Genomic DNA, 13,553 nt, shown 5'->3' with positions numbered 1-13,553 from the left:
TCTCACACCAGTGAGTGAGTGAGCTGCAGCCAGTGTGTACTCCCTGCCTCCATCCCCAAGGATCACATGTAGGCACAACACTCTCACACGAGGAACACTGAGTGACAGTCCATTGATCAGGGGTGGCCAAACCGGTCCTCGAGATCTACCAACGGTTCACGTTTCCCAGTTACCTAGCTGGTTCACAGCTGTAGTCATTACTAACTGTCATATTTTCAAACATGCTGCATTCATTCCTACTATAGATCCACAGGTTGCCTGGAAAACATGCACCATTTGTAGATCTTGAGGACAGGTTTGGCCACCCCTGCCATAGATCATTCTATGTAACATCTGGATCTCTGTCTCCCTCCCAGTTCGCCCACAGGTGAAGGTCTCCAGTCACCAGTCAGACGATATCACAAAGCTCCACTGTCAGGTGTACGGGTTTCACCCCCGAGCTGTGGATGTGAAGTGGATGAGGAATGGGACAGACGAGGTTCCCTCACATGAAGCTACAAAGATCCTCCCCCATCCTGACGGCACCTATCAGACCAGAGCCTCTGTGGAAGTCATACTCAGGGATGAGGACACTTACTCCTGTTATGTGGATCACAGCAGCCTGGAGGAGTCACTCAATATCCTGTGGGGTGAGTGTCAGCTATGCTTGGGGCACGTGTGCATTATAGCATAGTACTAACATTCTGTATTGTACCAGGTATCACTTGTACCATATACTGTAATAATGCAGAGATCTGACATAGTATTTATATTAAACTTTTGAAATGAACATGTCATACTTACTGTACATACATCTATACATACTGTACATACATCCATACTGTACGTACATCCATACTGTACATCCATACTGTACGTACATCCATACTGTACGTACATCCATACTGTACATCCATCCATACATACATCCATACTGTACATACATCCATACTGTACGTACATCCATACTGTACATCCATACATACATCCATACTGTACATAATCCATATTTATTTGTTTACAGTTTCTTATATAGCGCAGCATATTCTGCTGTGCTTTACAATTGGTACTGTACCCACATCCATCCATACTGTACCCACATCCATACTGTACATACATACATTCTTACAGTCTTAGGGGGGGGAATTTACTAAGCAAAATATGTCTAAAAAATTGTATTTATTTTTTTAAGGCACATTTGTATTTTTAGCACTTTACTATGCCAAAAATACATGTATTCTTATTCATGCGCATTCGTATTTGTATTTACAAATACGAATGTATACGCCATTGGAAAATACGAATAAAAAAGAATGGTGGTTCCCAATTTACTAAGCGCCATATTGAATATAGGCCACAAATTAGTGGTAAACGGACGTAATTGCTCGCCAAATACACCTGGAAAATACACTTCATTTTCCTGGTGTATTTGTCAGAAGCCTGAATGGATCAGTAAAATCCGTGCAGGTTGCAGTGTGTAAAAAAAAAAGAAAAAAAAACAGTGTGGGGTCTCCCACGAAGAGCTGCGGCTGGTTTTAAAAACTCAGGGAAAATTTGGCGTAGGGCTCCGCTGATTTTTTAAAACCAGCCCCAGGCTCCAGGGCTGGGTCTGGATCCCAAAATATGGGGGACAAAATGAATAGGGGTCCCCCATATTTTAAGAACCAGCCCCAGTCACAGCCGGGGGACACTTATTATATAAGGTCCCACGGCCAAAACATTAACTCTGCCAGTCAGCCTGGGCTGGGGTCCTGGGTGAGTGGGGTCCCCCCAACAAAGGGGTCCCCCCTCCAGGACTTACCTGCCCAGGCTGAAGCCTGGTGCTGTCCCCAGTACCCCTGGCCTGTAGGTACTGGGCATATTCAAGTGTAAAAAATAGACAAAACCATTGGGTTTTGCTGTGGAACTGTGAGTCCCAGCAAGTCTGGAACACATACTGGGACTTGGAGAACCACAAGTCCCAGCATGTGGCCCTTTAATAGTTAGATAAAAGCACACTGACACTAGAAAAATAAAACTTTAATACATACAGTGCCCATACATACTGATACTTGCCTATCTTGAGCCCCCTCCTCCAATTCTGAAAGTGACAGTTCTCCGGGACATTCATAGGTATAAGATCTTAGTTAATATCATCATTTTCAGAGCCGCAATTCTACCTAGCCATGAGATGTGCAACATCATCCAGTCAGTGGACATCAGTGAGATCTTGTGAAAGAGCGGGGCATAATTAGCTTGAAATATTTAAGACTACTAGTTTGCCAGGAATATTGGAATTTAGTTCTTAGGGATTGAAGGAGATCAGAGTAGAAGTTCATAGGGAGTGCTTCAGTTTTGGACACGTTTGTAATAAGATACAGCGGAATATTCATCTAGGATCCTATGCAGATTGGGCAGGGAATACTCTGGATCAATGAGGGAGAGCAGAACGTCATCCGCAAATAAGAATATTTGATATGTCACACCCGATATCTTCGGACCTTTAACGGTATCCGATGATGTTATAATCTCGGCAGGTGGTTCAATAGCCAGTGCAAAAACTAAGGGTGACAGGGGGCAACCTTGGCGAGTTCCATTGGAAATCATAAAGGAGAAGGAAAGCAGACCGCTCACAAACACTCTAGCTGATGGGGTTGAATATAAGGCAGATATGGATGTCACAGCACGACCCGTTATCCCAAACTTGCGTAGAACCGCATGTAAATAGCCCCAATGATGTCTGTCAAAGGCCTTCTCCGCATCCAAGGACAGCAACAGCAACGGTTCCTCCGATCCAGAGAAGGCCTCAACCAAATCGATTATTCTTCTAGTGTTATCAGGTGACTGTCTACCTTGTACGAAACCCACTTGATCCTGATGAATGAGAGTGGGAGGGTTGAGTCTGTTAGCTATCAATTTGGCATAAATGTTAACGTCCGAATTAAGCAATGCTATGGGTCGATAATTGGTTATGATAGTTGGGTTCTTCCCTGGTTTAGGGAAAGCAACTATCCTGGCTTACAGCATTTCTTTGGGGAAGCTACCTAACATAGATGCTTCATTGAACATTTGGGCCAAAATAGGGGAAAGAACATCTTTGAAGCAGGAATAAAACTTGTTAGTGTATCCATCTGGGCCGGCCCTTTGTCGGCCGGGAGTGATTTAATAACTGAATTAATCTCCTCCACTGACCAGGGCCGTGCTAGCGTGTGAAGGTCATTCACACTAAGGGAAGGGAGCGTAATCTGAGCTAGAAATTGGCCTATGGCAGAATTAGTAGGCTGTGGAGTCTCTGGGTCGGCCGCCAGGTTGTAAAGGTTAGAATAATATGCGGCAAAGGCATTAGCTATATCCTCTGGATTAGACACCTTAAAGCCTCTGTTGTCCACGATTGACCGTATTCGCCTGGGGCTGGGTTTAAAAAAAATCGGCGGAGCCCAATGCAAAATTGTCCCTGTTTTTTTTTAAAACCAGCCTCGGCTCTTTGAGCCTGATGCTGGTTATATACGAATTAGTCAAATACGACTGATTAGTACATTTTCCTCCGGAATACGAATTTGCATATGGCTAAAACAGCCGTATCCATTCGTATTAGGAATACAAATACGATTTTTCATCTTCGTATTTTTTTTTTTTTAATAAACGTTTGTTTTTTAAGAAGTATTACATTGAAAGTACACATTTAAATTTGGATACCGATATACATCAAACAGCAACAAATCAGAGACCAATTGTTACATTTTTGTTGTGCAGATCCATCCTGTGGGACACAGGATCTAATGTGTTTTTTTTTCTCAAATTATTTTTATTCAGGATTGAGCATTATAGTATTACAATCAATCGAATACAATTGAATTTATAACGGTAAAAAGAAAGAATATGACATACTGTAAATTCAGATTACAATAGAATACGTTATCATTTCCATTTTCTCTTTTCCTTAGCAACAGATATAGGATCTAATGTGTTTAACATAACTAGTATATGAAGCTTAACCTTAAGCATTGCTTCCGGAATCTGTCCCAGCTGGGTCATTCTAAAGTCCCAATATATAGGTCTGTATGAATATAATGAGGTTTTTCGGTCTCAGCTGACAACAAACATAAACACCTTACTTATATTATATCATAGAACATAAGGAAGGAGAAAGAAAATGAAAGAAAGTGGAAGAAAGAGAGGGGGGTGGGGTATGGGGGGGTAAGTAGCACAATGCCTATAGGCTCTATTAAGTCACTCACTGTCGGTGAGGCCCTTAGGGCTACGTTTCGTATGACCTTAGAAACAAAATAGAAGGAGGGGACTGAGCCGCCCAAGGTTTGCTCTACTAAGACAGAGTGGAATGTGAGTATGAATACTTGTATGGGATGGAGTTTGACGCATTTCTCTGTACCTCAATTGTTATAGCCCGTCGGACAGGAGCCCTTTTTCGCAAGGGTCCAAGACGGATGTTCAGTATATAAGTAGATCTCGGATCAAGTATCTGTGTCAAGGGTTAGTATGTACAGTATCTCTCCCATTTTCTACCAGTAGAAGACATATCCGGTAAATATTTACGATCATAATACATTTGCTGCAGCGTCATCCTGTGTAATTCTTCTAGTCTCGGACTAGTCTTGGCTATCCAATGCTTTAGTATCAGTTTCTTTGAAATCGTAAACATGATCGTGAGCAGTGGAGTCACCGCTCTGCGCAGAGCCATGTCCAACCGGCCATCAAAGTTAATACATAAGCATGCTTCTGGCGTGACCTTGATATGGAGCTGAGAATTTATAAACATAAATAATTTGTTCCAATACCTTCTGATTTTGAAGCAATCCCAGAAGCAGTGGAAAAGGGAAGCTGCCAGAACTCCACATTTCGGGCATCGCCCTTCTTCATCTGGGACAAAGTGAGTTCTAACATTAGGGGACATATAGGCACTATGTAGAGTCTTGAGGTGGACTTCTTGCAGGTGTGCAGAGTGCAGGGTTTTTATCGTGGTCACATATACCCCATCAGGTCTTTTTCCAAATGAATCCAGTCTGCAGCATATCTCATGAGAATAGCTAGAGAATAAGAGTATATATCCGGGATCTCCGATCCCCCGTCTTCTCTGGTCATAACTAATTTGGAGAATGCAATTTTTGTTTTTTTCCCTTGCCATATAAAACGTACAATGGCTTTCTTTAATTTTTGATTGTCTTCTTTAGTTATAATGAAGGGAAATAGAAGATTTTTGGAAAGATGATGGTTTTTACCACTGCATTAAAGAAATCGGGAGATCATGCCAGCCATCTAATTTTGTGAGAATGGTAGATATAATTTTTGTGAAATTTAGCTGATAAATATCGGAAGGTGATTTAGAAATCAATATTCCAAGATATTTAAAATGGTTATTGGGTGATATTTAGTTGCGTGGACTTGGTTAGGTCCTGTATTGCTTCCTGTGGTACATTAAGGGGTAATAATTCTGATTTGGTGATATTAATCTTATACCCCGCTCTGTTACCAAATAGAGTAATGAGGCATAGGATTTCGGGGATGGAGGTCGTAGGGTCTGACACAAACAGGAGCATGTCATCGGCAAACAATGCTATTTTCATCTCTTCTCCTCCCACTTTCATGCCCTTGTACAGGGCCGTTTCTAGACAATTTAGCTCCCCCCCCCCCAAATACATAACATGGTACAGAAGAAATTGCGCGTGCCGAAGGCGTGCGCCGAAATAGGGGGCGTGGTTTATTTTAAAAGGGGCGTGGCTTAATATAAGGGCGTGGTCTAGCAGGAAACAATTACCTTACATCTCACTTTTGCAACCTGCACGTCTAGACATTGTCCTCCCGCACTCTTAGTTGGCGGGCTGAAGGCCACACAGTGACATAAAAATATAAAGGCCCACACAGTTACCTAGTACGCCTCACAGGCCAAACAATGACTGGCTACTTAAATCATTATACACTTTTTACCCGTGATGCCAATTACACATTACGCCGCACACTGTGATGACAATGACATATTACGCCGCACACCATGATGACAATTACACATTATGTCGCACACTGTGATGACAATTACACATTACGCCGCACACTATGATGACAATTACACATTAGGCACACTGTGATGACAATTACATATTACGCCGCACACCATGATGGCAATTACACAATACTCCCCACAACGTAATGCCTATTACACATTATGCCCCACACGCCGCTGCCATACAACTGATGCTGTTTACTAATATGCCCACACAGTGGCAGATATGCCCCCACAGTGCCATACATATATGCCCCCACAGTGCCATACATATATGCCCCCACAGTGCCAAATATGTCCCCACAGTGCCACATATATGCCCCCACAGTGCCACATATATATGCCCCCACAGTGGCAGATATGCCCCCTCAGTGCCACACATATATGCCCCTACAGTGCCATACATATATGCCCCCACAGTGACAGCTATGCCCCCACAGTGCCACATATATGCCCCCACAGTGGCAGATATGCCCCCTCAGTGCCACACATATATGCCCCTACAGTGCCATACATATATGCCCCCACAGTGACAGCTATGCCCCCACAGTGCCAAACATGCCCCCACAGTGACAGCTATGCCCCCACAGTGCCACACATATATGCCCCCACAGTGCCACACATATGTCCCCACAGTGCCACACATATGTCCCCACAGTGCCACACATATGTCCCCACAGTGCCACACATATGTCCCCACAGTGCCACACATATGCCCCCACAGTGCCACACATATCCCCACACATATGCCCACACAGTGCTACACATATGCCCACACAGTGCCATATATGCCACCACAGTGCCACACATATGCCCCCTCAGTGCAAGACCTATATGCCCCCACAGTGCTAGAATATTATATCCCAGCAGCAGCACAACTCACCGCCGCACACTGTGATGACTAGAGACAGGATTATATGCAACAAAAAAAGCTTGAAATATGCATGCAAATATGCATGAAAAATACTTAAAATATGCATGAAAAGTGTTAAAATATGCTACATTAAATAGTAAAAAAAGTAATTTTTAACTTATTTATTTAAAAATCAGCATACAATTAGTTGCAAATAAACCTCAAAAATAGGCCCACAGCATCTGCAGATGTCAGTATGCTGGCTACTGCAGCATCCAAATCTCTTCTTGCACCAACTACACGGACCCTCATCTCCAGCGCCGATGGATCAAATGTCAGCATAGCGTGTGAGGGCGGCGCAGTGGAAGGCTTCCTCCCTGCGCCGCATACTCACTGTGACACAGCATTTTCTCCGCGCCGCGTGATGTCACAATCCTTCTGCCCACCTCATCTGCTGCAGAAGTCTGTCTCTTGTTGTAAGGTCCCAGGCCAGGGGCAAGCAAAGGTTCTGGAGTTTCATAATGGCTTCTGCCCTGACTGACTTTTATCAACATGGATTGGCAGCCTAGAGCAGTGTCAGACATAGCGTACGTTCAAGGTTCCCCACTCTGCGCACATATTGCCCCAGCCTGTACACTCTACCACTACCTGGCCAGCAGCAGCAGGGCAAAGCAGTGCTGTGACTCGCGGGTGGGAAGAGGGCTGGGCCTAAAATATGCACCATCACTAGATTTTAGGTAAAATATGCAATAACCAGTGAGAATGGGCAAAATATGCAAATGCATATGCAAATATGCAAATGCATATAATCCTGTCTCTAGTGATGACAATGACATATTACGCCGCACACCATGATGACAATTACACATTATGTCGCACACTGTGATGACAATTACACATTACGCCGCACACTATGATGACAATTACACATTAGGCACACTGTGATGACAATTACATATTACGCCGCACACCATGATGGCAATTACACAATACTCCCCACAACGTAATGCCTATTACACATTATGCCCCACACGCCGCTGCCATACAACTGATGCTGTTTACTAATATGCCCACACAGTGGCAGATATGCCCCCACAGTGCCATACATATATGCCCCCACAGTGCCATACATATATGCCCCCACAGTGCCAAATATGTCCCCACAGTGCCACATATATGCCCCCACAGTGCCACATATATATGCCCCCACAGTGGCAGATATGCCCCCTCAGTGCCACACATATATGCCCCTACAGTGCCATACATATATGCCCCCACAGTGACAGCTATGCCCCCACAGTGCCACATATATGCCCCCACAGTGGCAGATATGCCCCCTCAGTGCCACACATATATGCCCCTACAGTGCCATACATATATGCCCCCACAGTGACAGCTATGCCCCCACAGTGCCAAACATGCCCCCACAGTGACAGCTATGCCCCCACAGTGCCACACATATATGCCCCCACAGTGCCACACATATGCCCCCACAGTGCCACACATATGCCCCCACAGTGCCACACATATGCCCCCACAGTGCCACACATGTCCCCACAGTGCCACACATATGCCCCCACAGTGCCACACATATGCCCCCACAGTGCCACATATATATGCCCCCACAGTGCCATAAATATATGCCCACACAGTGCCAAGTATGTCCCCACAGTGCCACATATATGCCCCCACAGTGCCACATATATATGCCCCCACAGTGGCAGATATGCCCCCTCAGTGCCACACATATATGCCCCTACAGTGCCATGCGACCATCGGATGCGATGACCCGATTTTTCCATAGGAATCAATGTTAAAATGGACAGAGTCCATTTTAACATGGAATTCAATGGGAAAAAGGGGTCCTCTTCATACCCCTACTATCCAAGTGGGCATGGAGTTGGATATAAACCTGTGGCGAGCGTAGCGAGCCACTGAGCCCGAAGCGTGGCGAGCGGACGGTATTCTATGTCCCCTCGCGGGGCTCGCTACGCTCGCCACGCTTCGGGCTCGGTGGCTCGCTACGCTCGCCACAGGTTTATATCCAACTCCATGCCCACTTGGATAGTAGGGGTATGAAAAGGACCCCTTTTTCCCATTGAATTCCATGTTAAAATGGACTCTGTCCATTTTAACATTGATTCCTATGGAAAAATCGGGTCATCGCATCGCATCGCATCGCATCCGATGGTCGCATGCGATGCGATGCGATGTGCCCGATCCGACCCGATTTAGAAATCGGGCGCCCGGATAACTCATAAGTACCGAAAACTTATTACAGTTCTTAAACCTAAATATTCTCTCCAGTAGATTGTTTTGTTTCTTTGGGGCCCATTTAACAATGATCGCATTTACAATGCGATCTTGGCGAAATATTATCACCCAGGATCGCATTGTAAAATATAGTATAGTACGTTATAGACCATTTCAGCATCTCTACATCATTCTTACCATCTGCTTCTTCTGCTATTAGGATTCTAGGCAGGATTTAGTTGTTTAGTTAGTTTCAGCTTTATTGCCTACACTAGTCATTCATTAGATGATAGTTAGGCAGGTTTATTGTTAGATTGTTGTTTTCTGTGTCTGATTTTACAAAACATGACAGGAAAACAGAAAAGGTTTCCAAAGCATTGTGTATATTATGTATGTTCCAAATCTGGAACAAAATTTTCCAAAGGTCATACAGAACCCGGAGTACCCTGCACAGTTTGTAAGGTGTAAGCCGGGTACCGGTATTCAACGGATGAATCGGTAATAGCGGAATGGCCGGAAGTCCATGGCTCAAGCCATTGCAGAAATGTTAAGGGTTAAGGATAGAGGTGACACTTGTTATCCTTGTGCCCAGAAGGTCCCTCATCTTCTATCTGATCCTTCTGCTGAGCCATTACAGGTCTGTAATAATGGAAAGTGCCTTTCTAAGATGCCTGTATCTATGGATAGGGTTCTGTCATCCTCGGCAGTTATAAGTAGCAGTTGTGGCAGACGTTTACCTGGAGTCTGATTCTGTAGGTTCCTCACAAGAGGAAAGTGAATTAATGGATCTTTTTGGAAGGATGCATCAGGAAGGGAGGAGGATGCGTCTTCCAGCATTAGTGTCTGTGACCTAATTGATACAGAAGTTCCTGAGTCTAGTTCTTCCTTGTTTAACCATAAGAAGACGTAATTATCCATTTCTCTGATCTCTTGTTGGAGGCTGATCTCAAGTCAGATAGGAAGTTTTCCTTGGAGGATCCGTCACCCTTTTTAAGGATGAGGACACGGTTTGGGAAGCTCTGCCTCATGTGGAGACTCCTATAGTTATGGTGGATAAAGCCACAACCATTCCTATGGTGCAGACCGTCACCATCAAGGATCAGACAGACAGGAAGTGAGAGGCCCTGCTAACATTTCCATCTGCTGGCACTTTTTCTTCTCTTTATCCCATCTTGGCCAATGCCTCGGTTAACAAGAGTCCTGGACAGAACAGCTGGCTTCAGGTTTACAGGCAGAATGAGATACTTCAGAGGTCCTTGCTTTGAACAAGCAGCTTTGTGATGTGCATGCTTACTGTATATTGGAATTGGAGATTCTTCTCTATATGTTGCTTTTCTATAGTCACATCTCTGGCTTGGCCGTGTCTGCCAGAAGATCTACAGTATTTGGCTGAGATCATTTGACACTGACCCAGAGTCAAAGTTTACTTTTGAAGTGGAATTCTTCTTTAGTCCTGAACTTACTTAAATTATAACTCTGGCTACTGGAGGGTAAAGCCTGTATCTTCTGATCTCAATGCCTCCATGTTTTTACTTTGTCTTCCCTGGCAAAGGCATATCTCAGTCCATTTTTCGATTCCTCTTGGGTGGTTGGGGCGAAATTGCTCAGATTCTGGGTGTGATCTAGCTGCAATCCTTAACAGACCTCTGTGTGAGCATCATTATGTCCTGAGAATACCTCATACATGCTGCACTGCAGGATCCATGCCCAGGAGACATTTCCCACTCTTCTGTCTCACAATCCCGCCAGAAAGATGGCCCTTTTAGGCCGTGGTACATTCTGTCTTAAATCATATACACACTAGACTATCATCGCCGGCAAAATCACTTTCCACAATCCCCCCGTGAAAAATTGCGGGCCGGGTGAAAATTGCTAAGTATTTATGCTCTGAGCAATTTATCGGCCAGCTATTTTTACATCATCACTCGGCATACGCACTCGACAAAAATGCCTCGTATGTATGGGCCTTTACATTCTGGAATTATTGTTCTGGTTCCTTTAGGCCAGCAAGGGCTCTGGATTTACTTACACGTCATCCTGGTAAGCAAGCTGATTCTGAATGTGAAGCAACTAAATCTCCATTGATTTTTTTGCAGAATTCAGCAAAATTGAGGTTAGCAGTAGAGTGGATGGCTGGGAATACTTAGCATCAATAGATATAGAAGAGGCATATCTTCATATTCATATTCCAATCTAGAAAGGATATCCGCAACTTCTGCTTTGAAGTGAGAGGTCTTCAGTTTTAGTTTCAGGTGTTATGTGGGGTTTTCAAAGGGAACAGCCCACATAGTATTATTGGTGAGGTGTAGAAAACTCCCCTTCATCCCTTATTTGAAAGACTTTCTGATAAAGCCACCTTTTGGAAGTCTTGCTCCTAAAACATCTGCGGATGGGAGTGGTCACCTTGGAGGCTTATGGTTGGATCCTGACCTATTCACAAATCAAATCTCATTCCTTCACAGAGAATGGTTTCCTTGGTTCCCTTGTTTGGCAGTCAATGTCAGAATGTGTAACATCATTTTCTGGATCTACCCCATTACTTGGACTAAGGGGCCCATTTATGATAGACCACATATTCAGTACGATCTGGTCAGGATCTTAGCCTGTTCCTGCAATGTGCAGTGTCACAAGGACTGTTTTTTGTGGATCTACCTTTGGTCTTGGAGTTGGAACAGCTGGAGACTGTTCTGCTGGGAGCATAGCTGGTCGTATATAGTGATTGTGCTCATAACAACCTACGTGGGTGTTGGCTGAACTCCAAAGCAGGGTCATGGAGGTATTCACCAGGGACACCTGCCTACTTTATATCCCAACATGCCCCCCATGAACTATCTGATTCTATGGAACTGTCTGATATCCATCACTAATTACAGGACACTTTATTCTATATTTACTCTTTTCTCTCTTAGATCCTAATGAGAACCGGGCATCATACATTGGGATTATTGGTGGCATCATCGCTGTTCTTCTAGTGTTGGTCATTGCTGTAACTGGGATCGTTCTGTACAGGAGATGCTCAGGTGAGTGTGACAGTCACAGGGTGATACAGGCAGAGACACTGGGACTGTATATAACATAGATGTAATGTAGACACATACCTACATTAGTACAGAGACGTACAATGTGGGGGCATATACCCCTCCCCTCTCAGCACCTAAGTACTGGGGTGCACATATCTACAGCTGTACAGGGCTCTGCATGGACTTGCCACAGTCCTGCAGCTGCCCTTAGGGAGCAGGGTGCTGACATGGACCTCCTGCTGTGGGTGAACATGGTCCTGGCACTGCCCTGAGGACACATAGACCTACAGATCTGACTGTGAGAACTGCCTACTGTTCCTAGCAATCCTGTATAGATGGTGGGGGGGTGTGATCATTGATCTGGGTGCAGGAGTGACCATGTTAGGACAGTTACTTGATCAGGCAGCTGGTAATACAGCTCTAATGGTCGCTGCTCATTCATCTCCTCTATGATGTGACTGTAACATGTTCTGCTTCTCCTGTACTTACCCCAGTGTCTTCTATTCATTCTAGGGAGGACTCCTGCTAATGTCTATGTGCCTACCCCCAGTAAGTAACATTGCTATTATCTGCTCTCCTCATCTGAATGTTATGTGGGATACGTGTAACGTGTTCATATACAGAACTGTGTGTGTGTGTGTGTGTGTGTGAATGTGCATATGAAGGGGATAATGGGAAAATAAGGTGGCTGCTGCTCCATACATACATAATTATACAGACACTTCCCTGCTGATGTCAGTAGTGTATAGTAAGCACAGATGTCCCTGTGTGGTGATGGCGGTCAGTAGTGTATAGGAACCACAGATGTCCCTGTGTGGTGATGGCAGTCAGTAGTGTATACTAACCACAGATGCCCCTGTGTGGTGATGGCGGTCAGTAGTGTATACTAACCACAGATGTCCCTGTGTGGTGATGGCGGTCAGTACTGTATAGTAACCACAGATGTCCCTGTGTGGTGATGGCGGTCAGTAGTGTATTGTAACCACATATGTCCCTGTGTGGTGATGGCAGTCAGTAGTGTATAGGAACCACAGATGTCCCTGTGTGGTGAAGGCGGTCAGTAGTGTATAGTAACCACTGGTGTCCCTGTGTGGTGATGGTGGTCAGTAGTGTATGGTAACCACAGATGTCCCTGTGTGGTGATGGCGGTCAGTAGTGTATAGTAACCACAAATGTCCCTGTGTGGTGATGGTGGTCAGTAGTGTATGGTAACCACAGATGTCCCTGTGCGGTGATGGCGGTCAGTAGTGTATGGTAAGCAGAGATGTCCCTGTGTGCTGACGGGGGTCAGTAGTGTATAGTAACCACAGATGTCCCTGTGTGGTGATGGCGGTCAGTAATGTACAGTAACCACAGATGTCCCTGTGTGGTGATGGCGGTCAGTAGTGTACAGTAACCACAGATGTCCCTGTGTGGTGATGGCAGTCAGTAGTGTATAGTAACCACAGATGTC

General features: G+C 44.8%; 1 protein-coding gene across 1 annotated transcript in view; it reads left to right on the top strand.

The window, feature by feature from the left end:
* Positions 1-13,553, top strand: part of LOC146036277 (class I histocompatibility antigen, Non-RT1.A alpha-1 chain-like) — a 116,130-nt gene that overhangs the window by 80,449 nt on the left and 22,128 nt on the right. The window contains exons 4-6 of the mRNA XM_083160189.1: positions 357-629; positions 11,990-12,100; positions 12,614-12,649. Coding sequence (XP_083016315.1) covers positions 357-629; positions 11,990-12,100; positions 12,614-12,649 — 420 coding nt within the window. The remainder of the gene's footprint in view (positions 1-356; positions 630-11,989; positions 12,101-12,613; positions 12,650-13,553) is intronic.

This window comes from Crinia signifera, chromosome 9 (genome assembly GCF_055691185.1).
Source record: "Crinia signifera chromosome 9, ASM5569118v1, whole genome shotgun sequence".
Taxonomy (NCBI): Eukaryota; Metazoa; Chordata; class Amphibia; order Anura; family Myobatrachidae; genus Crinia; species Crinia signifera.
Note: the sequence above shows the minus strand (reverse complement) of the source record. Positions and strands in the feature narration are given on the sequence as shown.